Source organism: Crocodylus siamensis, chromosome 8 (genome assembly GCF_052110815.1).
Source record: "Crocodylus siamensis isolate JL-2025a chromosome 8, ASM5211081v1, whole genome shotgun sequence".
NCBI classification, from domain to species: Eukaryota; Metazoa; Chordata; order Crocodylia; family Crocodylidae; genus Crocodylus; species Crocodylus siamensis.
Window position 1 is genome coordinate 75,538,974 of NC_143402.1, and position 27,396 is coordinate 75,566,369.

The 27,396-nt window shown below is 53.1% G+C and overlaps 2 protein-coding genes across 8 annotated transcripts in view; one reads left to right on the forward strand and one right to left on the reverse strand.

Annotated features, from left to right (window-relative positions):
• ARSG (arylsulfatase G) overlaps positions 1–4,985 on the forward strand; it is a 60,639-nt gene extending 55,654 nt beyond the window's left edge. For all 3 annotated transcript variants that reach the window (XM_090059733.1, XM_090059734.1, XM_090059735.1), the window contains one exon: positions 3,513–4,985. The gene's annotated coding sequence lies outside the window, so the exon portion shown is untranslated. The remainder of the gene's footprint in view (positions 1–3,512) is intronic.
• On the reverse strand, positions 126–27,188 carry WIPI1 (WD repeat domain, phosphoinositide interacting 1). Of its 5 annotated transcripts, XR_016443790.1 has the most exons (14): positions 27,032–27,188; positions 26,836–26,918; positions 25,992–26,161; positions 22,160–22,256; positions 13,978–14,075; positions 12,979–13,071; positions 12,590–12,660; positions 11,166–11,273; positions 9,529–9,693; positions 8,782–8,889; positions 7,496–7,617; positions 5,281–5,381; positions 1,445–1,589; positions 126–644 (listed from the first exon to the last, which is right to left on the reverse strand). XR_016443790.1 is itself a non-coding variant. In XM_090059738.1 (13 exons), the coding sequence occupies exons 1-13, from the start codon at positions 27,130–27,132 to the stop codon at positions 1,557–1,559; spliced, it is 1,350 nt and encodes a 449-aa protein (XP_089915864.1). In that variant the 5' UTR covers positions 27,133–27,188; the 3' UTR covers positions 126–1,556. The 5 variants fall into 5 exon arrangements, 3 of the variants coding, with proteins under 3 accessions (XP_089915864.1, XP_089915865.1, XP_089915866.1); XR_016443792.1 differs by having other exon boundaries at positions 126–1,589; positions 1,990–5,381; XM_090059738.1 differs by having other exon boundaries at positions 126–1,589.
• Between the last annotated feature and the right edge of the window lie 208 nt (positions 27,189–27,396).

Below are 27,396 nucleotides of genomic sequence, written 5' to 3' on the forward strand. Positions count from 1 at the left end.
AGAGGCAAGTGGGAAGCTGTTTGCGCACTGACACCGAAAACCAAGACTAGCTGTGGTTCTGTTAATAAAACTAAATCAAGACTGACATCTTTGGGGCCCTGCAAAGAACAGCAAGAACTCAGGGAGCGGCTGACACATGACAAGTTTATTACTTATTCAAATGGAATAAGTTGTGACTTTCCCAATACCACTGCAAAAACATTTTGCATGGGTACTGTACAAAGATGTAGTTTAATAAACTTTCCTATTGGTACATTTATACACATGAAACAGCTTAAATTAGAAAAGAGGAAATCCATGTATATAAAATTCAGGTTACATAGAAATCTAGTTAAGTTAGCATTTACACTGTGGTTCTAATATATCATTTGTTAAATATAGCAATGTGCATACAGTACGTTTATACCACACCCATATACCGCTCCACACAAAGGGCCAGCAGGGGCAGGTAATAATCACTTGATCAGACCGTAGTAAAGGGAACAGAGCAGCTCAGACCGTTCCCCCCGGGGGCACTCACAAATGCATTCTTCCACATTCCTGGCTTTTCCAAACCACCTCCCAGCGCTGTCCCGAATGCTGACGCGTGCTTCTCATCATGACCTCTTCACTTTGCCCGACTGACTTCCACGGCACAAATTTATCTACCAAAATCAAAACAGAACTGCCTTACTTTCTGCAGTAACAGGCTGTTAAGCAGGGTGTGTTCAAATCAGTACTGTGCTTGCAGGGGAGAGGAGGGAAGGCACCATGCAGCGCTTGACCTTCCGTCCCGCGGGAGGTGGGGGGAGTTGTAGGTCATTTATTTTTTTGCCCTAAATTTACAGCAGTGGGAACAGGACCAATCTGGCTGGGTGATGCACGGAGCCTTGATCCAGCCAGCGCCTCATCCAGGACACAAGAGAAGTAGACCAAGCTTGATCGTAACGTTTCAGCTCTTAACCCCTGCAACTAGTATCGCCGCTTCCTCCGCACACAGCCATGAGATACGCAAGAGCAAGAACTTTCAACAGCAACTTCATACCAGCTAGTCAAGCAGCCCAGCACAAGCCACAGCAAGGCAGTGGAGATATTTGGTGGCTATCTGCACCCTGTCCTGGAAAGTACCTTGGCAGAGCTGCGGTGCTCAGACTCTCCCACCCGCCCTGCGCCCAGAAGGGTTCAGCCTCCCCACCAAACACAAATGGCCACATTCAATCACAGGTCTCCAGTGGGGCCTGCCATCCCCAGGCACGTTTTTCTCCTGAAGGAGATGCATTCGGTACTGTCTTACAGTGGTGTATTTTTCTCAGACATTTTCCCCAAGAGATTTTGCTTTCAGGAGGCTGGTAGCTGAACTGGGGGCCATGGCTTAAGGACTTTCAGAAACACAAATGACCAAATCTTTGTGTGCAGTGGCACTGGATTAACCATCACCAAGCTGATCAAGCTACAGTCGTCATACCTGGGTGTGTTGTGGGTGTCCTTCTGCCTGCAAGGCTTACTCAGGCCAAACTCCCTTCCAAGCCACTGAGTCAGGAGTTGCCTTAAGGAAGCAAATGATAGCTATACTTCCACTAAGGCTGCCCTCGGTGAAGCATCCTGGAGCACTGTTAATAGACAACAGAGTTCCATAGAGGAGCTTTGACTCTTTGTTATCTTAAGAGATGACTTTAAAGAAACAGCTAAAAATTCATCTGAGTGTCAAATGTCTATGTAGCCAAGTGACGATGATACAAACGGCATGAGGATGACATTAGAAATGAGCAGGCAAATGTTGGCAATATGTACCCCAAGTAGTTCCCCCCTGGGCATGCTGAGTGTCACCTTGGGCATGCTAAGAATTTGGTCTGTGTGGGAAATGAAACTTTTAGTACTTATCTTTGGGAAGCTTTTCTGCCCACCTTTGCAAAGCTACGGGGAAGCCCTGTTCAGTTTTGTGCCACGTGGACACAGGCTGCTGGACAGGCAGCCGTATTGCTGCAAGCATATCTAGTGCAAAGCTCTTACCTGTGCTTGTTGTAGGACCTTGGCTGTGTAACGAGGTCACAATGTCACCTTTAGCCTGCCTTAGGAACTAAGCTGCTTTGTGCAAAGCCAGGCTTGTTAACTCTCTGATCATCACGATTAGACCATCCGCTAAGTATGGCATGCCGGATGCAATGAGCATTCTTCTAATCCTGCAGCTAATGTATGCTGAGTGCAATACAAAGTTAGTAAAGAAAGCTGGCACATAACAGAACAACCACTTCAACGGGCTCTCTAACAAAATTTCCCATCTGGCCAAACAGGAACACTAGGTTATATACTGCAGTGTGAGGGTACCTTCACTCAAGCCACAAGAATCAACTGGCCACTCAGCAATCCAGTCTGCAACCTAAGGAGGGTATGGGTAAACTGTCCAGTCTTCAGGACCCATTTTCTCATTGATACTTGTATTGTCAGTGGGTGCTGTGTGTCCTTCAGCTGCCTGCCCTTTTGAGGTACCCAAACAAAGGACACCGAGCATAGAAGCCATTTCAAGAGCTACTTTTGCATTTCAAGCACCAGCCATTGGCTCCTAATACTGGCCTGCCATGCATTTGCTAGCTAGGAGTAAGAGCAATAAAAATCTCTCCTGCTTTTAGGCTCCACATAATGCTCCTAAATGAGATTCTTTGGCTCTTGATGCTTAACAAAAATCCAGCTGAAGTATGAATGCTATCCCTGCAGTTGTGCCCTATAGAGCGGCATTTAAAACCAGAACTGTGCATTCACTAAGAAGAAGTGGGCTTGCTTCTCCCTACAAGGATTTCTTATTAGTGAGAAGGGAGCTGTATAATCCCATGCACTGCTAAGCCCTCCCACCAAGTCAGCTTTCTGAAGGGGACCAAAACTACGAAGTCTTTCACTGGGTTTGCGCTGTTGCCCCTGGACTGTCGCATCTAAGTGCCTGCCACATAAAACAAACAGCAGTTCCTGGGGGACCTTCTGGAATCCAATCTATTCCTCTCGCCGCAAGCAATGCAAGCGATTGATCTTGTCTTCCTTGTTGCTACACTTTCCACAGCACGCAGCAGTCGGTATCATGAATAACAACTTCCAAACAACTTTTCGTTCAAGTGTGTTTTTAAATCATGCGCTTGGGCATTTCATCTTTTCTCTTTGAGATCTCAGGTCTGGCCTTCCCTTTTCAAATTAAGCGGCCTCCTTCTATAGCTAGCAATAGATTTTGAATCCGGCCCAAGATCTCTCTGAAGCCTTGCTCGCTCGTGTTTAGTTCACCAGTGACCAAGGGCAGGAGAAGGCAAAGCATTTTAAAACAAGAACCACAGGAAAGGACTACTGCATGTTACTCTTTCCACAAGGGCCTGTCGCAGCATAAGCCAATGAGTAGAGCTGGAGGGAGGGACAGCTGCTCTGCTTGTGACACTTGAGAGGTTTGGGAAACTTTTTTTGCACCTCAGACAGGACCAAACCTCCCCCCTGCTGCTCTGAACTGGGATTTTGCCCAAACCTTTGTCAATTCACTTCTCTCTTCTCTCTCTTTCTAGTCAGAGGTGACGAGGGAGGCCACCTTGGACCCCGGGAATGTCTCCTTGGAATATTTTGTGGAAAGCGAAATGCAGCGGCGTCAACAAAGCAGCATGTTTCAGTAAAAAGGCATTTGTCAAAATTGCTCTGACCACCTCTGCCCAGCTAGCATGGCCCGAGTGACCTCCCAAGCTAGCAAGTGAATTGGCCACAGGGTCCATGACTTTCAGCCCATTGCAGGGGAAGCACAGCCCCAGCGACAGATGCTGTATCTGAGCTCCTACTGCTCTGTCTCTCCACTAAGGAATATTTTTGGAAAGTCCCCTCCCTCTTCCTGAGTCACACGTATAAATTGTTCCCTCGAGTTAATTACAGCACCGGGCTCTGACAGATCAAAGTTCATTACATAAAGAGCCTGCTGTTGTACAGCGGGGGGATCGGGCTGCTTCTATTCAATCTGCTCACAGCAGGCAGACTCACTCGAGCCTAGCTCAGCTCCTGCTTGTTGGCACATGCCTGTCCCTAGACCATACGTTCAAGGACAGGTTCCTTGGAAACAAGCACAGCAATTCCTCCTGGACCTTGCTCCCTCTCAAGAGGACATTCATTTTACTACCCCCAGGGACTAAACCTCAGCAGAGAGGTACTTTCTACCCCTCCAAATTGCAAAATTAAGTTAATCCTGATTAGATGCCCAAAGGGATAGGAGAAACAACTGGAGAAAATGTTCATTCCAGGTTTGGAGTCAAGCACAGCACAGACAACACCAGGAAATTATATTGTGCAGGATGAGAGCACTGCGAGCTCTGAATTGCAGCAGAGTTTAATGGGTATGCTGGCTAGTCAGGTCTCATGTAGACCCGATTTCAAAGTGCTTTACAAAGGAGATCAGTATCCTTAATCCCCTACGCAGATCTGAAAGCTCCAGCCACAGGTTGGGGGCCCAGTTCTGAGACCTTTGTGTGATTTCTACTCCCTCCTCACCCTGGCAAAGCTCCTGTCGTAGGATGGGTGAAAAAACTCAAGCGTTGCCTGTTCTAAAATGCCTCAGCAATTTGCTCTACTCAAAATGCTCTGCTGTATTAACGTGTTATGGTTACCAAGATGCTGCTAACTACTCTCAACAATCATCAGAGGTAACCAATATCTAAATGCCCACTAAAACAATAAATGCATAACATAGTAAAATACTTGGATAAGGATTGGAAAGACACGGCCAGGCGCAGTCAGTTTTAAAAAGCCAAGATGTTGCTGCCCAGTGACTAATGCCCTGTTAAAATACTAGAAATTGCCAATTGTGGTATGTTTTTCACTGCTTATGCTGGGATAGGGGGGAACATTTTGCATTTCACTCTGTTTGGAAATTAAAGGATTCATATTTGCCCTGATGGATTGTAAGTGCTGTAACCCAGTGGACTGAAAAATCCTACAGGATTTATTTCCTTTTAAAAATGCTTCTCTATGGTTGCAATAAAAGCTTCTGCTCTCTCTCACTATTAGAGATGCGCCCAGTTCAGACCTTTTCCCAGGTCTGCAGGTGTGCAGATTTTTTTTTGGGGCGGGGGGAGTAGTGTTTGAGCCCATCTCTAATTAGCATTAGATCTTGCAGACCTCTCCTCCATCTCGCCTCAGCTGTGTGGGTAGAAGTTTCCTGACAGTGTCCTCATACAGAATTAGTGATAATAAGAGACTAGGGCAGAACAGGGAGAGAAGAAACACATCTCTGCTGTAAGAGGTTAATACTTTCTTCTCAGCTGTATTGCTGTTTTAGAGACTTCTAATGCTCACAGGAGGGAACTCATTCTCATCATCAAGGCACACGGGTCCTGTTGCAAACTCATGCTCTGGGATAACCTCTCCTCTCAGGGCACCCCCGTCTTCCGAGTAACCTGCAAAGACAGAGAGGCAAAACACTCAGGACAGAGGAATCAAAGGAGGCTAGAACCGGGCAGGCAGCATTCACCGCATTAGCACGGAGCTGGATTGCCCATCTGCTCGGCAGAACAGAAGTGGCGATAGGGGAAAGCGTCTTAGCCAACATTGTAGGCTAGGGAATGGATTAATGTACTAGCTTTGGCAGCACTAGCCTGCTGCTTCCCACTACAGAGGGTCTGGCTAATTTGATGCAGTTATTTTAATGGCTACTTAGCTTTAGCAGAAGAGCGAAGAAGGGCTGGAAGCACAGAAAGCAGCAGTGCTCCTTTCTATGGGATGCAAGCGGGAAAGCAGCTTACAAGAGAGCTGCATGAATAGAGGGGCAGGTATTGCACTGTGCCAATTAATGCTTTGAGAAATGATCACCCGCTTGCAGTTCCAAGCTGAAATCCTATTAATGCTACATACTATTTCACATTACTCTTTTAATTTCTTCGGTTAATATCCCCATGACCAAGTGATGTCCTTTAAAATGCTCTTGTGGCTTGTGGCAGAGAGCTGCTCCTGAGGGACGTCTCTAACAAGAGACCGATTCCTGCAGGAGTGCCTTGGCAGGGCATCTGTTTCTGATCTGTTCAAGCACAGGTGGGTCACACACATTGCGCCCAAGTACAGGCTTGGGCACGGCTGACTTACTCCAAGTAAACCTGAGGTTTCCTTTGTGCTTTTAATTATGGATATTTCCAGTCACACTAGGTAAAATATCCAGCAGGACGAGGGCTTACTCTGGTTGTAGTCACCCCAGAGCAAGCCCTCGTCTACATGTTAACCTGCTGGCGTGTCAGCAAGCCCTAAAACTGAGGAGTATTACGTGTTTGTTTGGAGCTTGCTACTGTACCAAAAGGCACAGTGGGTTCGGCAGACTCTTGTGATTGTGGCACAGGAACATGGAGATCTGATGTTTCTCATAGCTAGTTTCAATCAAGTCTTATGACCTGCTGTCTAACACTGTAATGCAAGCAATGATGTACTTAGTGCTGTTTCCAGTGCAGATGTAGCATGGTCGTGATCATTATTAAGCATGCTTAGCGCTGATAGTGCTTCATATTGTCAAAGCACTGTATCATTTGGATTCCAGAAGGTTAAATAAGCATGAGCTAATTGATCCCTGGGGAACCCCAGTGAAGTAGGAAAACAAAGTGCTACTATGCAGTAACCAGTTGTAATCGGTTTGCTCAGGAAAGGCAAAATTTGGTGGCCCGGACTCTTCAGAAATGGAAGTATTTTGCCCTTGACATGTAAATTATTTACTCCTTTCAGTGTGCTTGGGCATGTACAACAGATCCCAGGCACTGGAAACCAGCTGCATGTGTGGGCAAACCTTGAGATCAATGCTAGGGCGTAGAAGCTTGGAGCGACGATAGTCTGCTGCAGGGTGTGGTGGCTGTTAGCAAGAAGGAAAGGCAGGGACACCTGGACTTACAGCCCTGGGTCCTGCCCTAGGACTCCCTGCTACAAAGGAGCAGGGTGAACAGGGGCACCGCTAAGCCTTTACGGAGTACTTCTGTGAGTGGGAGCTCTCCAAAACGCACTTCAGTGCTGCACAGTGTTCGGTTGTTATTAATATCTAAACTCACAACTCTCCTGAGCCAGATTCAGCTTACAGATCTGCATTTTCATTCAAGGCACAAGGGTTAAGTGACTTGCCCAGAGTACCAAAGGGTATTGGAGAGAAGGATCCGAGGGAGGATGCGCGGATATTCACTCTGATCATGATGGCATCCTCCTGCGCTATTAGAATCGGTCGTGCTACCATGGAGTGGGGGTGGGAGCAGGCCAGCACAGGGGAACGGGCTTTCATTTGCAGTGAAGCTACATCCTGCAATCAGCTAGGTGCCAGAAGGTCCTGACAGACCCCTGGGAGGCATAAGAACTACTTCAGTTTGAGCCAGTAGCAGGAATCAGGAATATGCTCTCGGTTAACAAACCTCCTCGACCTGCTGCACAGGCTGCACTTGTGGAAACTGCTGATGCAGACGCAGGGGAACCCCTGCTCAGTAGTGGACAAATTCACCGTGGGAGCCCACCAGCGCTCAGCCCACAGCCGGCACACCCAGCTTGCTCTCACCTGGCATGGATGAGGTCGAAGGCGTCGTACTCTGTCTGGCTACTGTTGCTGCGTAGGACTGAGGTAATGGAGGCCGGAGGTCATTTTCTTTGTTCTCTTCCATCTTCCTTGGCCCAAGCAGACTAATTGCATGAAAGCAACCGAGGGGGAAAAATTAGCTTGGAAACTGCACTCCCCCCTGCAATAATCCTGACCACCCTTAGGCCCATCACACAGCAATGGGGGTGCAGGGTCAAGGTAACCCATTCATCTGAAGGCCCCTCCACATGCCAACAATGCTACACAACATCAGGAGCCCACAAAAGGGCTCTCTCTGCCTGCCCTCTAAGTACATGGGGGGGGCAAGAACTAGGGAAGCTGACAATGCAAACACAAGAAGATGGGTATGAATTGGCTGTGAATGAATTTAGGTTGGAAATTAGGAGCAGGTTTTCCAGGGGTTTGGGAATAGTCTTCCAGGAGTGCCATGGGAGGAATACAGGGCCTGGTTGCCTGCAGTGGCTGGCAAATGCACTCGATGACCCAGGAGGTCCTTGCCAGGCCAATATTCCTAAATAAGGAGACTAAAATTTAAGTCGAAACACCCACTCTGGTGCCGGCTCTGGGTAGTAGGTATGTGGCAAGACCACACAGGTGTCATGGGTGTCTGAATGAGCCAGGCAGGGTGAAGTACGCTGTACTCTGGGCTGCTCAGCTTTCAAGTGTGTTTGTTTTTCGTACCTAGCAGACTGCTGGCATGTGCCTGCCAGCTGGCCCAGCCAGTGCTCAGGATACACCCTATCTCAAACCCAACCCGCAGGGTAGCGCTGCTGGGTTATGTCATTCACATTTGCATACAAATTACACAACTGCCTGGATGGGCTGCCTTTGCAGCTGCTTGCTTGCGTGCATTTATTTACAGAGGTTGCCTGCCAGCTCGGCACAATCAACCCTGTCCCGTCGTTCTGTAGCACGGAGATGGCATTAAATCTAGTGGTCCTGCCCCTGTCACACAGGGGTCATTTCCTTCTGCTATCACACATGCCTGTGGCACAGTGCAATGAGGACCAGAGGATTTAAAAGCTGGATAAAGCCTCTCCTGAGGGACAGGCTACTTACTTTCCCCATCCAAAAAAGAAATCAGCTCTCAGCCAGGTTGTCCTCCAGCTGGACAGCTAAAGTGCAAATCTGCAATCCTGGCTCCTGCAGGCTCACTATTAGACGAGGTTTCCTTTTTTCTATGCTTTAAAGATACAGGCCATACATGAAACGTGTCTGGTGCATCTGAGTATCTGGGATGCAGTTACCTGTGCTTCTTAATTAAGATGCACTCTCCTCCATCTTGAGAGTCTAGATTGTAGATATAAAGGTGTCCATCTGATGTGGTAACCAACAGTCGAGGCAGCTTCTGGATCCTAATGAAAAATTAACTCATGGATCTACATGCTAACATCAACATAGGAAGGTGGCCTCAGCAGGGAGACAAGGGCTTAAATCTGTCAAGGCCAGGTCAGGAACTGGGGGTGGGCTGGCAGGGATTACCCCACCCCCTCAAGTTTGGGGTGACACTTTTCATCTGTGCTCAGGAAGGATCAGAGGTTGGGAGTAAATGGCACCTCCAGCTAAGGCATCATTTACAACAGATGTAGTTAAACCAGTGCAAAAGCCCGTGGAAACACTCTTATTTCAGTTTAAATCAGACCTATTTCGGTTCAGCTCATGAGGAAGAAGCTTGCCATAATCCTGTGTAATGGCTAGCCTTCTGCAGTTGGCATATCCACATGGGTCTTTGCTTTGGCTTAATTAAGCTGGTGCAAGTTTGTGCACTGACCAAGCCTAAGTGCCAGTGGGGAGGGCAAGGCCTGGTCTGTACCTCCCCCCAGAGGCACCACATGCCGAGGAGGTTTGGAGAACGCAGTCTAGCCCCAGGAGATGCTGCCCCCTTCTCTGCTGGCCCACAACAGTGAAGGTGCTGTATCAGGAAACAAAACCTATGTGTGCAGGGTACTCTCTGCAAGCCACTGGGGCACGAGCATACAGATGCTCTTACATACGTGGAGAGCACGCAGATGTTCCTTTGTCCCGAGAAGTTCAAACGCACGGTGGCAAAGGCTCGGTCCTGGCTCATCATGCCTGACACTTGAGAGGGGAGGTAGTTGGTAGCTGCCATGAACATCTTCCCCATGTAACCGCTCCAAGTTGGAGGCTCTTCTGGCCGGCTGGGGGCAAGAAAACACTTGTCACTTGGGCTGTGTGCAGTGCCTACCGCAACTACCATCAGCAAAACCACATGGGCTGCAGCTACTTAGCAAGTACATGTAGATTAAAATAGCTATGCATCAAGTTGCCCTTGGCCAGCTGGTGCAACTGCATGCAAGAGTTTCCTGAACCACTTTTGCATAACTTCTTAGCCCTATTAACATGGTTTGCTGACTAGGCAAGAGCAGTGCCCTGCTGGGGATTTCTGCACATTCCCCCTCCCATGGAGACTTTTGCAAGCTGGTTCATGCAGACCCTGCTTTTATGTTAAAATATGCCAGCCCAGGCATAGTCTGTGCCCTCACCTTTGCCAGGAGGGCAACTGTGGGGGAAAGTAATGTGTTATTTCACAAGTGGTTGGTCTGCCAGGATGGGAAGGGTTTGGCCAGAAGAGACCTAAGACCAGACATTTAGTTTGCAACTCTTAAGGCTTTATGAGCATGCAGATGGGCCAGGTTGCCAGGGCAGACTAACTCTGGCCTGTGGTCAGAGGATGGAAGTGGGGGTGACTTCATGAGCAGCGCACCCGTTTATCACACGAGCCTGAAATACAGGCTGCTCCGTGCTACTGGATTTGGAAGCTGCCCTGGTCTCGCTTTAAAACAGTCCCTCGTGCCCTCACCTGAACCTTGAGGACAGCATATCTCTGACAGTGGTATTGGGCCTCCTGCAGAGCGCTTTGGGCTCTGAGGGGGGATAGGCCCCCCGCTTGCAGCGATGCACAGACTTCTCATGCTGCAGTGAAGAGCTGGCCTGGACGGACAGGCACTACAGGAAATGTTTCCCAGATCCCTCATTTACACCTCCCCAGCTGAAGCCACCTCAGAGCAGCAGCTGAATGAAGGAATCAGGGTAGCAATGTTTTCCATCACCTGCCGTACCAGGGCAGGCTTGCGCTGCGGTCTCAGACCTGCTGTGGATCCGGTTCAGTGCAGCAAGTTGTGACAAGCTCCCGCAGGTGATGGAAAAGCTCCCAGTAGGTGAACTGCCTGAACCTGGTGGCCAGCTAAGCACTTGACCGCCCGCAGCAAGACCCTTCCCCTGCTTCCAGTGCCATGCACCCAGCGGCTTCTTAGCAATGCTGCCTACATTTGCTATAGCAACTCTGACATCAGCAGCACCCTGCTGAGAGGGGGAGCCTTGCTCAACAATGTCGAGCACTGGCAGGGAGCCATGGAAGCAGGAGGTGGGCAAAGCCAAAGAAAGGCAAGCCCACAACGTGCCTCGGGCTATGACGGCTGCCAGTGGGGATACAGGCCATGTTTCCAAAGCAGCAAATCCTTGAGAGTATTAAGCCACTGAGGCAGTTTGCTGCTGGTGTCACTGAGGGCAAAGTCTGAGGCCTGATTACAGGGTAGCAGGAGTGTGCGACCACGCCTTGCAGAGGAAAAGAGAGTCCCTGGGTTATGCAGTGTGGCTCAGAGCCCCTCACCTGTCTGTGAGATGTTCCAGTTTAAAGATGTGCACAGTCTCAGTGTTGCTCGAAGCACAGAGGAACTGCGAGTCCATGCTGAACACGAGAGAGCTGATGTTCACATACCTGCGGCCAGGAAAGCAAGGGGGCTGGTTATTTCATAGCCCACCGCTAACCAAGCACCACTGCAGACAACTACAGATCCTCCCTGCTGGCAGGGCATGAGGAGGAGGCAGAGACTGGCCAAGCCTCCTGCCCACTCAGGCGTTGCCACACTGGCAGGAAAGCTGGGGCCACACATCATTAGCTTGGACTGGGGGTGCTGCTGGTCACACTAAGCCCCACCCAAGAGGTCTGCCTGAAAATGGAGCTGCAGCCCTATTTCCCCCCCTCCAGCAAGGATGCCAGATCAGAGGCACAGTGCATCAGGGAACCTGCCAGATGTGACATGGCTGTCAGCATCCCTCAGCTGCCCAGCAAGGGGCAAACCAAAGGGCAGGAGCAGGACAGCTTCTGGCAGGAGTTGGTGCCATGGCAAGTGGGGAGTAGAGGGCAAGGAGAGGGCACCATGCTCAGATCAGAGTTTGCTGATCAGCAGGGAGGGCTGCTCCTTGCTGGTGCTTCTGAGGCCAGGTCTATACTCTCACTTTGTACTGGGATGTGTTGGGATGGTCGGGGAACCGACAGGCAGGCACGGTCCTGTGTGTATACGCAGGTATGAGAGTTTAAAGGGGCCTTCTACTGACGGTGCTTGATCCCCTTCGCATAGCAAATACAAAGTGTTACTAATAATAGCTAAAGCAGTAGAGTCTTCCAGCTTGGCAGGGCTGCAGTGTTGATGAAGAACTCGATGTGATGACCCAAAACTTCTGACCAAGGCACGGGACAATTCAGATATGCCTCTCTTCCCCTGCCAGTCAGAGGCCCCTGCTTTGTAGGTGTTTATACCTGGGCAAAACCCCAAACTGAATCACAACAGCAGCATTTAACACTACAATCAGGCCGCTGTCTGTCTTGACTTCACTACTTCAAGTGGGAAAGAACACGGAGTCAGGGCACTGAACACACTCCTATCCTCTGCAGTCACCCGCTTCTGCAAGGGGCAGGTGGGAATCACTACACACGGCCAAAGCAAAACGGCTTCATGGCGCCAGGATGCTTCTCAAGGCCCTCTCCATGGATCCGCGACCTTCTGGTGCTACCTGGATCCTGCTTCCTCCCACAGCTGAGGGGACAGGAGGGCAAGCCTGCCAGCAATACCATGCCTAGGCAGCAAGCGCCTGCCAGTGCTGGGCAAAAGGCAGCACTCAGGGGACTGAAGCACAGAGGCATTTCACTGGGCTGGAAGGAAGCATAGATGGTGAGGACTGCCCTGGCACAGAAGGTGGGTAAGACCGCTACTTGATCCGAGCGTGTCACCGAGTCGAAGGAGCAAAACTGACCTCTTCATTCCTCTCCTGAATTCATAGAGCTTTTGCCCGTCGGGCACGGAGAACACACGGATGACGGTGCCCTGCAAAAGTGCAGAGGGGAGGTCACACAGCAAGCAGAAAAAGCCTCCTCCCCGTGGCTTTCCTGGGGAAAGTCCGGCACACAGAAGCCATCTCCATCTTCCCACCCAGGGACCTGTGCAAAGCAACTTCAGCTCTCTGGCTTGACAAGGCCATCGCACCTGTCCCTGCCCTCGATCGAGACCGGAGCCAGACCTTTCTAAAACAGAACCACATCGAACCAGCCCAGAAAGGACCTGGCCTTGCCCACCCTCCTCTGCAGACGCGCTGCTTGAGCCTGGCCGGCACGCTGGGCAAGTCTGCAGCGGGCTCTCCCTCACCTTCTCTGAAGCGCTCGCCAGTTTCGATCCAGCAGAGTTGAAGGTAAGCGCAGCCAGGGGCCCGTCGTGGGCAGGGATCGTGCAGACAGTTTTCTGTGGATGGAAAGGGAACGTGAACCCAAACAGCAGTACCGTCCCTGCCCTGTTTTAGCCTCTTCTACCCTCCAGACCCAAGCTCGCCTGCCGTTCAGGCTGTCCTTTCCGGAGCACGAGTAGGACGGTGCTCTCCCCTCTGCACCTGCACTCGTGCCACGGATGTTCCTCCTGGGCCACCTCTGCTCACCTCCAGATTCAGGCATTCACTCATTTCTGTCCCTCCAGCCCATCTCCTGCAGCCACCAGGCAGCATCAGCATTTCTTGGGCTTGATCCCAAGAAATGCCCAGCACTCACAAGTCCTTTAGCAGTTCTGGATCAGAGCATAGTGTAGCCAATGCCCTGGTCCCTTTCTCCTTCGATGCCTGGTACTTTTTCATGCCCGGGCAGAGCTGAGTTCCAGCTCTCGCTCACCTTCGAGGTAACTCGGTTTTTCAAGCATGGGATTTCACCCCGAGAGAAAGTAGTGAGGGCTGAGTGAGGGGCTGTGAGCACTCCTAGTTACACGCTTCTTCTCACGCTTGCTCACGGCCTCTCCTTGTTCTACCCTGGGCCATTCAACCATGCATTTCTCCCAAGCTGCCCCTTTCTGCGTGCAGGGCAGGAGTGCTGGTTTCCTTCCTCATACGAAGTTCAGAGTTGCTCAGCATGATTCAGACCCTAAATCCAGCTGCACTGCTCTCAGGACCAGTTGAGCTGTGTCTGGGGTTTGAGTGAGCAGAAGTGTAGACCCCCACCCCTCCCCGCCAGCTCCAGTCTGGGGCTAGATTCCCATGCAGTGCAGCGCTGTGGATTTGCTGGGCCTGTCTGAGCCTAAGCTTGTTTATCCAGGACAGATTGTTTTCAGTGCACGGCTGTGTCTGTGTGTGCAAGCCCGGGAACCCTCTCGTCGGTTCACACCTACCAAATGATTTCCGTCATACAGCACGATTTCCCCAGTCGTCGAGCTGCCCGGGTACGCCAAGTAGGAGTTGGAATGGTTAATAGAAAGCGCACATAAACCTAGCAAGCCAAAAAAAACACAGCTGATGATATTGCCGGGTGCAGGGCAAGCACAGGAATAAGAGAAGGGGTCTGACTGGCTGGAGACGCACTGGATGTGGGAAGTGGCATCATTTCCAAGGACCGGCAGCCGGGCACTTGCTGCATGGAAAACCCACAGGAAACTTCTGGCCTCTGCCGACACCTACTGGCATGTGGGGATACGGCTCTGCCTTGGAAAGAAGCTCGCCCCTTTAAATGCTTCTGAGTTCCCCCTGCCCAGACCCTTGCACCGCCTGCATCACCAGCCCTGGGGTGTGCTGCAAGCCACGATGGCGTTTGTTTCATAGTTGGTTGGGTCAGAAGGGACCTGAGCAGATCATCAAGTCGACCCCCTGCCGTGGCAGGAAAGAGTACTGGGGTCAAATGACCCCTGCAAGGTATTCACCTAGCCTCCTCTTAAAGACCCCCAGGGTAGGAGCCAGCACCACTTCGCTTGGAAGCTGGTTCCAGCCCCTAGCCGCCCTGACCGGGAAGTCACGCCTCCTGATGTCTAACCTAACCCTACCCTCTGCCAGCTTGTGACCGTTATTCCTGGTCACTCCTGGCAGTGCTCGGGGGAACAGGGACTCCCAATGCCTGCTGATCCCCCCTCACTAGTTTGTAATAGGCCACAAGATCCCCCCTCAGCCTTCTCTTGTGGAGGCTGAACAGGTTCAGGGCCCGTAGCCTGTCCTCATAGGGTCTGCCCTGCTGTCCCCTGATCATGCGGGTGGCCTCCTCTGGACCCTCTCCATGCTGTCCACATCCCTCCTGCAGTGCGGCGCCCAGAACTGGACGCAGTCCTCCAGCTGCGGCCTGACCAGTGCCGCATAGAGGGGGAGGATCACCTCCCTGGCCCTGCTCGAGATGCATCTGTGGATGCAGGACAAGGTGCGGTTGGCCTTCCTGACCGCGTCCCCACACTGCCGCCCATGTTCATCTTGGAGTCAATGATGACCCCCAGATCCTTTTCTGCCTCTGTACTGACAAGAAGGGAGTCCCCAGCCTGTAGGTATGGTGCCGGTTCTTCCTCCCCAGGTGCAGCACCTTGCACTTGTTGGTGTTGAATCCCATCCTGTTCTCTTCTGCCCACTCCTGTAACCTGTCTTGGTCCGATTGCAGCCTATTCCTCCCTTCTAGCATGCCCACATCCCCCCACATCTTGGTGTCATCAGCAAATTTGAGCAGGGTGCTTTTTACCCCCTTGTCCAAGTCACTGATGAAGATGTTGAACAGTGCGGGCCCGAGGACCGAGCCCTGGGGGACCCCGCTGCCCACGTCCCTCCAGGTCGGACATGCCCCGTCCACCACCGCTCTCTGGGTGCGGCCCTCCGGCCAGTTGGCGACCCAGCTGACCGTGTGGGTGTCAACACCACAGCCCCCCAGTTTCTTAATGAGAACGGGGTGAGAGACAGTGTTGAAGGCCGTCTGAAAGTCCAGGAAGACTATGTCCACTGCTCCCCCTGCGTCTAAGGATTTGGTGACCTGGTCGTAGAAGGCCACCAGGTTGGTCTGACAGGGCCTGCCGCTAATGAACCCGTGTTGGTTGCCCCCGAGCATAACATCCCCCTCCGGCCCCTCGGGGACATGTGCCAGGATAATTCTCTCAAAAAGGTTGCCCAGGACTGAGGTAAGACTAACGGGCCTATAGTTTCCCGGGTCCTCCTTCCTCCCCCTTTTTGAAGATGGGAACCACATTGGCCTCTTCCAGTCCTCCGGTACTGCACCAGAGCACCATGAGTGCTCGTACAGCCGTGCCAGGGGTCCTGTAATGACCGCAGCTAATTCCCTCAGCACTCGGGGGTGGAGATCGTCCAGACCAGCTGATTTAACTACATCCAGTCCCTCCAGACGTTCCCTGACTAGATCCTCCCTGACCCTTGGCCTGGGTGCGCCTCCCCTGGGGCCTGAGGAGGTCCTGGTGGCAGGGGTGACCCGTTCCCTGCTCAGGAAAATGGAGGCCAAGAAGTTGTTAAACAGGTTAGCTTTGTTGTCTGGTGTGACGACCAGATTTCCTAGTGTGTCTTGCAGGGGCCCCACATCACCCGGGACCTTCTTTTTGCCCCCTATGTATTTAAAAATGGACTTCTTGTTGTCCTTGATCGGGGAAGCTAGTCCCAGTCCCATCTCCGCCTTGGCCTTCCTGGCCCCCCCCGCATCCCCGAGCCACCGCAGTGTAGTCCTCTCTGGGGATGGCCCCTCCCTGCCATCGGGTGTGCGCCTCCCTTTTAGCTAGGAGACGTTCCTGGATGCTTCTGGTGAGCCGTGGGGGGTTGTGTGCCCTCCTGCTCCCTCTGATCCGTGCTGGGATTACCTCCCTGTGGGCTTGGAGGATCGTCTCCTTAAGACATGACCACTCTCCTTGGACACCCGGCTCCCCTCCCTCCGGGACCTCAGTGCTTCTCCAACTAGTCTCCGTAGCTCATTGACGTCCGCCCTCCTGAAATCTAGGGCTGCCACCTTGCTGCCGGCCTTTGCCACCTTGCGCTGGATGGTGAATCCCAGCAGGCGATGATCGCTGTCACCCAGGTGGTCGAGCACCCGCAGCCCCCGCACCAGGTCCAACAAGGCGTCTCCCCGGTGGGGCTGTGCACCTCCAGGGTTAGATGGAGGTCCTGCATTTGGGCTAGGGACCTACGTGAGCGCTCAGACCTGGCTGGCTGCTCTTCCCAGCAGATGTCTGGAAAGCTCAGGTCACCCACGGTGACCACGTCCTGGGACCTAACGACCTCCGTGAGCCAACTGAAGAATTCCTGGTCTAGCTCTTCCCCGTGGTTGGGTGGTCAGTAGTAGACCCCCACCATTAAGTCTCTTTCCCCTCGACTGCCTTGTATCCTAACCCAGAGCACTTCCATGTGCCCCTCCTCTGACTGTGCTACCTGGTGAGGATGCGTATTCCTCCTTAGTGTAGAGCGCCACCTCCCACCTTTCCTCCCTGTCCTGTCCCTCCTGTACAGCCGATAGCCCTTGACATTCACCGCCCAGTCATGCGCTGGGTCCCACCACGTCTCAGTGAGCCCCACTATGTCCGGGTTGGTGTCAGCTAGCAGGAGGCCAAGTTCCTCCTGCTTGTTTCCCATACTACAAGCGTTTGTATAAAGGTTGTGTTCCCAGTGCCACCATATGGTACAGGAGCATTATCCCCATTTTCCAGAGGGGAATGAAAGCACAGGGTAGATTAAGTGACTTGCCATAGGTTATGCAGAGAGGTGGTGGTGGCAGAACTGGGAAGGGACCCCAGGCTCTCGAGTCCTGGTCCAGTGCCCTGGACTGTCCTTCCCACCATCCTCTAAGTATCACACGTTGTATTTTCTCTTCAGGGCTGGCGTCAGGGCTTGCACAAAGCAACCCATGGGCCGAGCCAGCCCATCTCCATCAGTATTTCACGTGCCAACTGGCACTTCTGGCAATATCTGGCTAGAAAGGAGGGGAATCTGGGTGCTTGTTAATTGGGAAGAAGGCTTTCAGCGTTATCTATCTTACTTGCACAGCCCTCAATATTGCAGCTCCTGCGCGACCCAGTTTGTAATGCTTTTGTTCTCCCAACACCCCAGTGAGACAGGGCAGTGCTTCCCCAGCTTATGAGTGAAGAACTGATGCCCTTACTGCAACCACTGCTATTACAACTTGCAGGCACTGTGACCCTGTCAGCACCGGGATTTCCCAGGCAGCCTGGATGAACAGCACAGTGTGGAAGACGTCACATGCGGCTGAGCTGCGGGGTCGAAGGCTGTCGCTACTCCTGATAAGACTTTGTGCTCAGCTCCCCAAACGTGTGTCATGAGACAAAGTCATACTCTGCTCCCCAAACAGAAAAGGCCTAGGCACACATCATCATGCCAGGATACTGCCTTGGCAAATGCCCAGCCAAAGCTGTTGTTTTAGACTACCCTGGGGTGCCACAAGATCCTTGCAAGGGTGCTGCAGGGTGCCGTGCAACAGCAGCACTTAGGTGTGCAAACATGGCTCACAAGATAAACCCAGGGATGTCCAGGTTTCCAGTGTCCAAACTATTCTGCCTTGCCTGGGTTTTCTGCAACACAAGAATTGCTCAGTTATTTTTCGACAGTCAAAAAACGGGAAAGCGAAGAGCTGGCATTTTCTGAGGGCAGCTGTGAATCTAACGCGGATGAGAAGTGCTGTTCTACATCCTTGTGTAGAAAGAACAAAAGACCCTGGATGGAGAAGGGGAACTGCAGCAGCATCCCAGAGCCTCAGAGACCACTCCTCAGAACAGGGCGTTTGCACAGTGCCGCTGATATTGCCGTGCGAGGCTATGATCTTTCAGCCTTGGGAAACTGCATTTAAAAACAATGCAGAGCAGCACGTCAAGCCTGACCTGGCTGAGATGGGAGGGAACTGCAGAGACGAGCTGAAAAGGGAAGAGGCTTCTGCAGATGAAGGCCTTGCCCTCCGCCTTCCCCATTTAAAGACAGAGAGCAGACAGTGAAGCTGTTACTTTGAAGCTCTGGGGCTACAGAAGGTGCAAGCAAGTCTAAGCCAGCTGCATTCGGAGTCGGCAGCGTCCTGCAAGCAGCCTGTCTGGGAGACTCAAACAGGAAACCAAGCTGGGCAGAAATAAGAATATGAACAGCCTGAGCTGACCTCAAAGATGCACAAACGACGGGATCATTGCAGAGGAGATGCATGGATCAGCAATTCTCCAAGGGTGTGGGGTAGGCTTATCTCAGAGTGCTGCATGGTAGAGGGCTCCCAGGCTATGCAGTCATGGGCCCAGTTCCCGGCGCTGGCCAGGACGGATGCAAAGGTGGCTGGCTGCATGCCACCCCAAGGACTGCTGGCAGGCTGGGGGTGCCTGGAGCAGCAACCGTCTGCCAGAGCTGTGGAGCCAGGGGAGACTAGGTTTGCCTTGGACTGGACATCATCTGGATGATCATCCAGGGGTGTCATCTCATACGAGGAGAGCCTGCGAGTGGGTCCTAGACAATCAGAGGACAAACTAAGGCAGCAGCAAGGTCCAGTGCCAGATTAGGTACGTTCCACTGCCCCCAAAACGGAGACGAGGGAAACAGCAGCAAGTGGCTCAGTTTCAAGACATAAAGCAACTGTGGGGGCCCTCCTGGCCCCCACAGTGTGCTGGGCAGAAGGCTCCAGGGAGAGGCACAGCAATGCATCCACCTAATTTAACACACTACCACCATCCTATAGCGCAGCGGCAGGGACTCTGTCCTGAGGACACAGTTGTGCGTCCTGTAGCCAGTGCGAACTTGGGCTTGTGCGCTGTCGATGGAGGAGCCTCCATCCTGCCTGAGACCAGCCTTGCCGTACGCCTTTGAAGCGCTTAATAGGGGCCTTTCTTTCATTTCCCGTGGCTGTAGCAGAGGGCTGGGCTTCCTTCTGACCCTCCGAGCGGTTTGCAAATCTCCGTGGGCAGCTCCCTCCCAGAGAAGCGCTATGCAACCCATCTCCTGCCAGGGACTTGCCAGCAACAGTTATCAGCTCCCCCACTCGGGGCGTTTCACAACTGCCCCATGTTGAGGAAATTGCTGTCATACCCTTGCCGAAAGGGCCATGCAGCCTTCCTGGAAAGGCACCACGTGCAACGGGGGCAGGAAACGCGTTTGTGCCAACGCTGGCTCATGGTGGGGGGTGTTATGAAAGGTGCTTGCCCACTCCTGCTGGAACAGCTCTGCCAGGTTGCAAGACCCCTCTGGGCACCTTTGCCAACAGTGATGGACAGCTGAGGGTGGAGGACCCGCTGGCACCAATCCTGAACCTGTTTCTTGTGCGAGGCACCAGAGACTGGGTGCAGTCAGGGAAGAAATCAGGTACCACACACGTCAGTCCAGGTCATTGCTCACCTGGGCAGCAGCCTCCTCAGGGCCCTAGAGCAGACTGCTCACGGCAGGTTTGCACGTGAAAGCTGAGCTTTAAGTGTCAGGGCCCACATCAGAAGCAGCGTTGTGCTCATCCTTTCAATGGCAGCTCCATGTCTCGGTGCATGGGTATTCAGGACCTGAGGGGTGCTCTCTTTGCTTAGCGACATCAGCAGTATCTTGGCGCCTCAGCTTACTGCCATCAGCATCATGGGCCATGGCTTCTGAAGCAAAGTTATCACACCATGTTATGATCCTCAAGAGCAGCCTTAAGCCTGGCAGCTTGCATCCTCTGCATGGGGATCGTTCAGTGACATTTGAAGCATTAGTGTTTAATCTGCAGCACAGGGCCATCTGTCCAGGGGCTGAAGTAGGGCAATATGGATGCCCGGAGCTGCATCTCTTGGAAGCTGAGGAGCCCGTTTGTTCCAGGTCGTGAACCGTGTCTGTGATTACAGCAGAAGGTGCCCCGGGGGGTGCTGCAACCTGCTGCAGTGATGCACCGTGATCCTGGCCCAAATGCCCAGCACTGCCCTCCCATTGCAGCAACAGCTCGTGGTCTAGCAGGAGAGCTGGAGTCACCCAAGGAATGAGAGATTTTAAAGCCCCAGGCCCTCTCTTGAGGTCAGGCCCTGAGATGTACCGTGGCCCACCCTCCACAGGACCTCCTCCAGCAGATGCTGCTTAGACACGTGCTGGATTAGCACAGTGGTTCTCACCCTTTTTAAACTCAAGATGCCCCCCCAGAAAGTGTCAGCTCTTGGCTTTCGCTCATTTTTTGACTACAGAAAAATAACAGAGCAACTCTCCTCTTTCAAAGAGACCACAACAGGACAGAACGGCTTTGACACTCCGGATTCCTACTGGAAGTCTCTGGGTTTCACTTGTGAATCATGCGTAGCCGTTTGCACACCTAACAGTGCGAACACTGTGTGGCACTCTGCAGCACCCTTAAAAGGACCTTGCTGTGCCCCAGCGTTTCACAGCGCTCAAGTTGAGAATCACTGAACTGGTGCTTTCCCTGGCCATGCACCGTCCCCTGTCCCCTGCACAGCATACTAACCAGTGGGCTGCCCCTGGCAGGCCCCCGACAAGGGAGCATCTGCCTCGGTAATCAGGGCCTGCACTGGCCTAGAGAGAATCCAGGGCACCGTCTGAGCACAGGTCTGGTATTGGGTGTCAAGCTGGCAAGACACTGTGGAGGTGCAGAACTGTCTTGCCGACTTACCCTGCCTGCAGTCAAGAGGGTGGGTCTCATTTGCACAGGCTGAGGACATCTCTGAAGCAAGATGCTGAGAAAGAAGGGCAGGAAGTCCTGAATGGGGAAACGCTAATCTTCCTACCTAGGAGGTAGCCAGTGCATGTGGTTAAGCTGCTGTGGTTCTGCCCCCAAACTGTGCTGCTTGAGCTAAGAGCAAAGTCAAGCTCTGGGGTAGGGTGGGAGCTCTGCATTACACGTGGCCTGAGTTAGGATGGCATGAGATGGGGGCAGGGGCAGTAAGGATGAATGCAGCTACAGTGGAAATGGGAAGTGGGTGCTTAGGACAGAGGACTGCCCATCAGGGGTCGGGGCAGTCTGATTTCTGGCGTCCAAGCACCCAGACACCATGCACCCTGCAGGGCCCAGGTCAAACCCTTATGCTCAGGGAGGGGAAGTTCTTCCTCTTCCCATAACTACTGTGTCAAGGTCAGTCAGAGTCAACAGGGTTTGGGAATTTCAAGGCACACTTGTTCTCCTGTATTGTGAAAACCCAGGGAGGGGGCCGCAGTGCAGTTACAGCATCCTGCTGCGGCTCCAGAAAGCAGGAGAGCGAAGCACCATGGTGCTGCTTGCCCTGAGCCCACCTGGCTGTAATGGACACCTGGGGAGTCACTGGCTACAGAAGCTGGCCCGTCTTAGTCACATGCCTGGATCAACTTGGGCAGACCTGTAGCTTTAACTCTTGAATAGGAGGAGTCGTCAGTGGAACAACATTTCTGCATGCTGGCTAGGCCCTTCAATTAAACAGTTTCCTTGTAACTTGATACAGTCATAATCCAGCCACTCAACTGTGTAATCCCAGCAGATACTGGGTCAAATTCAGGCCACTGGTGACATTTCCTACCTTCCTTGCACTTCTGGAGTCTCACTGCTAGTGTAAGCAGTGGGTTGGCTCAGCTGCTCACGCTAAGGCTCTGATCTCTGCTGCTGTCTGCAGAATGCCCGATCCAGGCTCACTGGCTTACCTGTTGCATTCGGAGGTGTATCTAGGATAGTCTTCAAAAGCTTCATGTCCTTAATGTTATGAATATAAATAGACTCCTCCAGGCAAACGATCAGCCTCTGCAAAAACCCAGCAGACAGAATCACAGCTAGTTAACCTGGCCGTCACACACACACACATCATGGACATATCACCAGGCACCAGCTGCATTCGTCATTTGCTCACTGAAGCCCTGGCAATCAGGAAGCCACCGGGCATCTGGTAAACTCCCATGTGGAAAGGACATGTGAGGCTCTTGCTCCCGATTATTTTGTGGCTGAGAAGCCCTGCACTTTGCCCTACACAGGGCTGCCACATTGGCCTTACTTTGGAAATTAAATGAAACATCTCCGTCTCTCTCGCATTCTCCTGCAAAGAGCCAATGCAACAGATTACTTGAAGAGATGCCAGGCAGGGTGAATGCTAAGGCTTATTTGGCCCACAACTGCAATCCCTTGATACCCAACAGTTTCAGCTCCGACTAGCACCTCTGCTTTTCATTTTAACATTTTGGTTTCCTGAGTAACAAGCCAGTCCCCACAGGACACTTGCCAGAACATTGCCTGGGTTAGCATGAAAGCACCCAAGCGATGGGGCTTCTAGTACTCTCCACTCCAGGGCCTAAGGGACCAACTTAGTGAAACAAAAGCCTCCCATGCTTTTATTTCTCATTTGGCCTCCATGGCACGAATCTATCTTTTGCTTCCTCCTCTGGAGGCATGGATGACTTGGGGGGGCTGCGCAGAGACTGCATTCAAATGCAGGATGGGAGTCATCCGTGTGGCAGCATGGATGTTTTTCTCAGTGGATGTGAGAGGGACTGTGTGCTCCCCTTCGTTCACCTCCTCAGTGCCAGCTGCCAAGGCAAGAGTTGCTAAACTAAGGGGAGGAAACAGGAAAATAAAAACACACAAAACTGCACCGAATGTTCCTACAATGTTAACATTAAGGCAACACTTCCCCGGTCGCCTGCTTGGTACCTCACAGCAGCGAGAGCTGTATTCTCCTTGCATCGCTGCCAGCGTACTTTGTGCTGATGCTAACAAGAGAACAAGCTCTGGACCTCATCAAGAGCGTGCACGGCTCCCGCTGAGGTGCTGGAAGTGGCACCTTTGAAAACCTGGGGGTGGAAGGTGAGGCCAGAACGTGTGGGCCTGAAGCCGAGGCACGCAGGATCCACACTTGGGAAGTTTCCTCCCTGCTAGAAATCAGACCACTTATTTAAAGTCTAAATCTGGCTTCTAGCTACTTAGTTTAGCCACCTGCCACTTGAAAACCTCTGCCTTAGCACATGACTGCAGGCCTGACCCACTGCCACTTGAAATCCAGCCCTTTTCGTACGGGGCATTTCTATTCCTGCTAACCACAGCATCCAAGGCTTTGTTTCAGAAAGCCACCAAAGACTAAGGAGGAGGCTGAAATGTAGCATAATTTCAGTGGTGCTTTCTGGAGTTGCAGCTGTCAGCTGCAGAGCCAAGACTATCAAACTAATATTTACTCAGCAGATTTCCTTCAAAGGTCTCATGAGGCTTTGCAGAATACAGCACTACAATGGCATTACCCTGGAAGGCCAGGACACTAATATGCATTCAGATGCGAGATGGAGAGTCATGGGAGGCAAATTCCTTGTACCAAGAGAAGAAAGATGCGGGGAGGGAACAGGCAGGAGGGAGATGAGTGTTGGGAACAGACAGCTGAAAGGAGAGAAGACTGACATGGCTGGCTGAACAAGTCTGCAGGGAGTTTCAAAGCCTAGCTCTCCATTTCCCTCCCCCGCCCCCCACCCCCGTGCAGTGCTTTGCAGAATAAACCTGATCATATGAGAACCACAGTGTGTACCCTTGGTTGTACCCTTATTTTGCACTGGCAGGAGACGGCACCAGCGCAGAGCAATGCAAACTTAATCCGAGAAGGATCGAGCTTCTGAAATGGCTGAGACCTAGCAAAGACATCTTTATTTCTTGTTTAACAAGATGGGGCCAGCACACCAGATCTGTTATCACACGTTACATGGTCTGGAGCACTTCTCTTGGTTACTGCTCCACAGAATTTGTTATATGATCTGAATTAGGGACAGCATATTAGTCATCTTCACCTATACACTGAGGAATAGGGAGTGTAGGTATATGAAAGGAAAGCAGTCATGGAATAGATCAAAAGGCTTCGGCAGTAGGACTTGAGCTCAGCAAACCCAAGAAAAACACAAGGAGGTCACATTAAAATACCAGTGCTGCTTCTCATGAGTCAAAGCGCAACCCTCCTTCCCATCCCCAGCTGAACAGAAACATCTAGGTTTCCACCATATGTAAGTAATAAAGTGGCTGGGCACAGAGTTTCCATGACTGAGTAGCAGGCAGAGGGGATTTGCAAGTTTGCATAACAATGATTTTCCACTGGCAAATTAAACCAAAGAGCAGATCTCTTCTCATCTAACCATCCACAGCTACCAAATGTTGTGATGGAGTTTGGACAACGCAGCGTGGTTTCCACGCAGAACTCTAAGCCCAGGCTTTTCCAGGCAACCTGGCACACCTAACTGCTACCAGACTAACTCTTGAATAGGAAGGGCCAGATTAAGCCCCCAAGGCAAGCCAAGGATTTCTGCTAATTCTTCCAGACCGGCTCAGATACCAGGGTAAACCAACAGTCTCGTCACTGGGAGCCCTGCTGCTGGCTGAAGTCGGTGTCACACTTTGGGGAGAGCTGATGTGCAATAAATGTGTGTGTACAGTGGCAGGTGTGAGAAGGTGTGTGCTAGTAAGAACCCTCTTTCCCCATATGTCAAGTGCCCTTTGGTGCTTTCAGGTGCCTTCTTTTCCTAGTCCAGGTCGACTGGACACCACCTGCTCCCCTGTGGGCTGGACTATAATAATTTTTGCATTACTTTGAAAACAGACTAGCATTAAAGGCCCATTAAACACACCCTGTGTGTTTTCCAAGTGTTGTGCGTACTTAACAGGATGAAGCAATGCAGCTGCCCCCTCGGGCTGCTGCTTGACGCCTAACATAACATATCACCTGGTTTTTATCTGGCTCCCATTATCAGAGTGCCAGTGCTTTGCAGTCTGTAGTGTACTTTTCCTCTGAAGTGCTCTGATCACCTCCGCATAGACAGGGGACTCAGGCAGAGCGACTACGATTTGCCTCCCACAGCAATCGCGACGGGCCTCGAGCCCCAAGCTAGTGACCCCAGCACACCAGCTGTGGCATCCTGCATGGACTAGCACAGTGCCCAGAGACATTAGTGCCACCACAGGTCTTCCAGAGCTGATGAACTGAAATTTCCAACATACCAATCTGCGATCCAGAGAAGTCATGAACTGCCATTGCTTTAACTTATCGCTATAAGCTTTGTTTCAAGGAAAAGTTAAGTTTAGGACAAATTTCACGGCAGCACATCCCATGGTCCAGGGAGCTTGCAATCAAACAAAACTTTGGCGGAAGCTCAGGACAGAGCTCGTCTGTTGGAGATCCTGACTGCCGGTCTCGCTGCTGCTAACCTCGGAGCGGTTAATTACAGACAGTCGGGCAGGCTATTTCTGCAGCGCGATATACGCTCTATTCCCTACAACCTATATTTGAAGGAAGATTACGTGGAGGGACGTGGGAGAAAGAGACTGGAAATCCTAAACGAGCACGGCGCAGCTAAGGAACGCTGTTCAAAGCACGTCCCAGCACCGCCTGGCCCGAGTTACACCTTGCGACTCTGATCCTGCACGGATGCGGATGAGTGAGAACGGTGTAAAACCGGCCGGGGAGGCAGAACCAGACTTGCTGCCTATTAAGGTCTGAGTGAACACGGCCCCACCCTTTACCTGCCGGTTCAGCCGGATGGACAGGATGCTGCTGGCATAGCTATAATTGCAGATCTCTGTCCCTTTCTTGAAGTGATAGACGTTCATTTGCTGCGGCTTGGTTTGACTAACCACCACCACCAGGCTGCTGGAGAAGAGGCGCTCCACGATGTAAACATCTGGGGTTTCATCTGGGCACCAAGAGAGAAAGGGATGCTGTCAGCGCGGCAGCCCGGCCTCGGGGCTTCCCTTTAAGAGAGCAATCCCTTGGTCCGGTGCCGCGCCGCGGGAGCTCTGTTCGCACGACGGGTAATGTCGGCTGGGCCAAGGCAGGAAGGGGCTAGCGGTTCCTCTTCTGAAGGCAAGATGCGCAAATCAGCCCCATCCTGCGGTGCCTGCCACGAGGCTGGCCTGGCAGGTGTCCCTCCGGCCGCGGGGAACCGGGAGGGGCAGGAGAACGGGAGGAGTCCTACCTCGGGGGGGGCACATCCTAATCGGAGGACGCGTGCCCTGACGGTCCTGGCCTAGGGCAGGAGCGGCGCGGCGGAGGCTGCCCGAGGCACGGGGCAGGCTGTGCGGGGCCAGCCGCGACCTCCGAGCGCGGCTGCTCTTGCCGGGAGGACCCAAGGAACCGGGGGCCGGCACACGAACTACACACAGGCCTCTGCCCCCCTCCCCCCCGGGTCGCCCTCTGCAGCCGCAGGGCTCCGGCCGCCCCTCCCTGCCCGCCGCAGCCGAGGCCCAGGCCAGGAGGCGGCCGGCCAGCGCGGGCGACGGCCCTCTCCCGACGGCTGGGCCCGGCCCCTGGCCCGGCTTTGCAAGGCCCAGCTGCGGCCGCCGAGCCACACCCCGAGCGCGGACTCACGGCTCTCGTGGACCTGGTCCAGGTGCTCCACGGAGGCCAGGGAGAAGAGCCGGTAGCCGGTGTCGGTGCCAACCGCCAGGGAGCTGCAGGGCAAGCCGCGCACGGATGAGCCGCCGCCTCCCCCCGCCCGGGGGCCGGGCCGGGCGCCAGCTCAGCCCCGGGCCGCCCCGGCAGCGCCCACCGCGGCCCCGCTTACGTGCAGTCCTGGCTGTAGGAGAAGCAGCGCAGCGCCGCGGGCCCCGCCGCCGCCGCCGCCGCCTCCATGGAGCGCCCGCCGCCGCCGCCGCCGCCGCCCATTGGCCCCCGGCCTCCGGACGCGCTGCCGGTGGGGCGGGGCCGGCGGCGCCCCGCCCCCTCGGCCAGCGGGGCCGGCGGCGATTGGCCGGAGCGGGGAACGGCTGTTGTGGCCGCGTGGGGGTGCCGCGGTTGCGTCAGACGGCGGCGGGGGCCGCAGCCCGGGCCTTGCTGCCGGGGCGGAGCGGGCCAGAGCCGCCGCCGAGCCCCGGGCTGCCCCCCCCCCGGCAGCCGGCTTCCTCTCCCTGCCCCTGCGGCCCGCGGGCC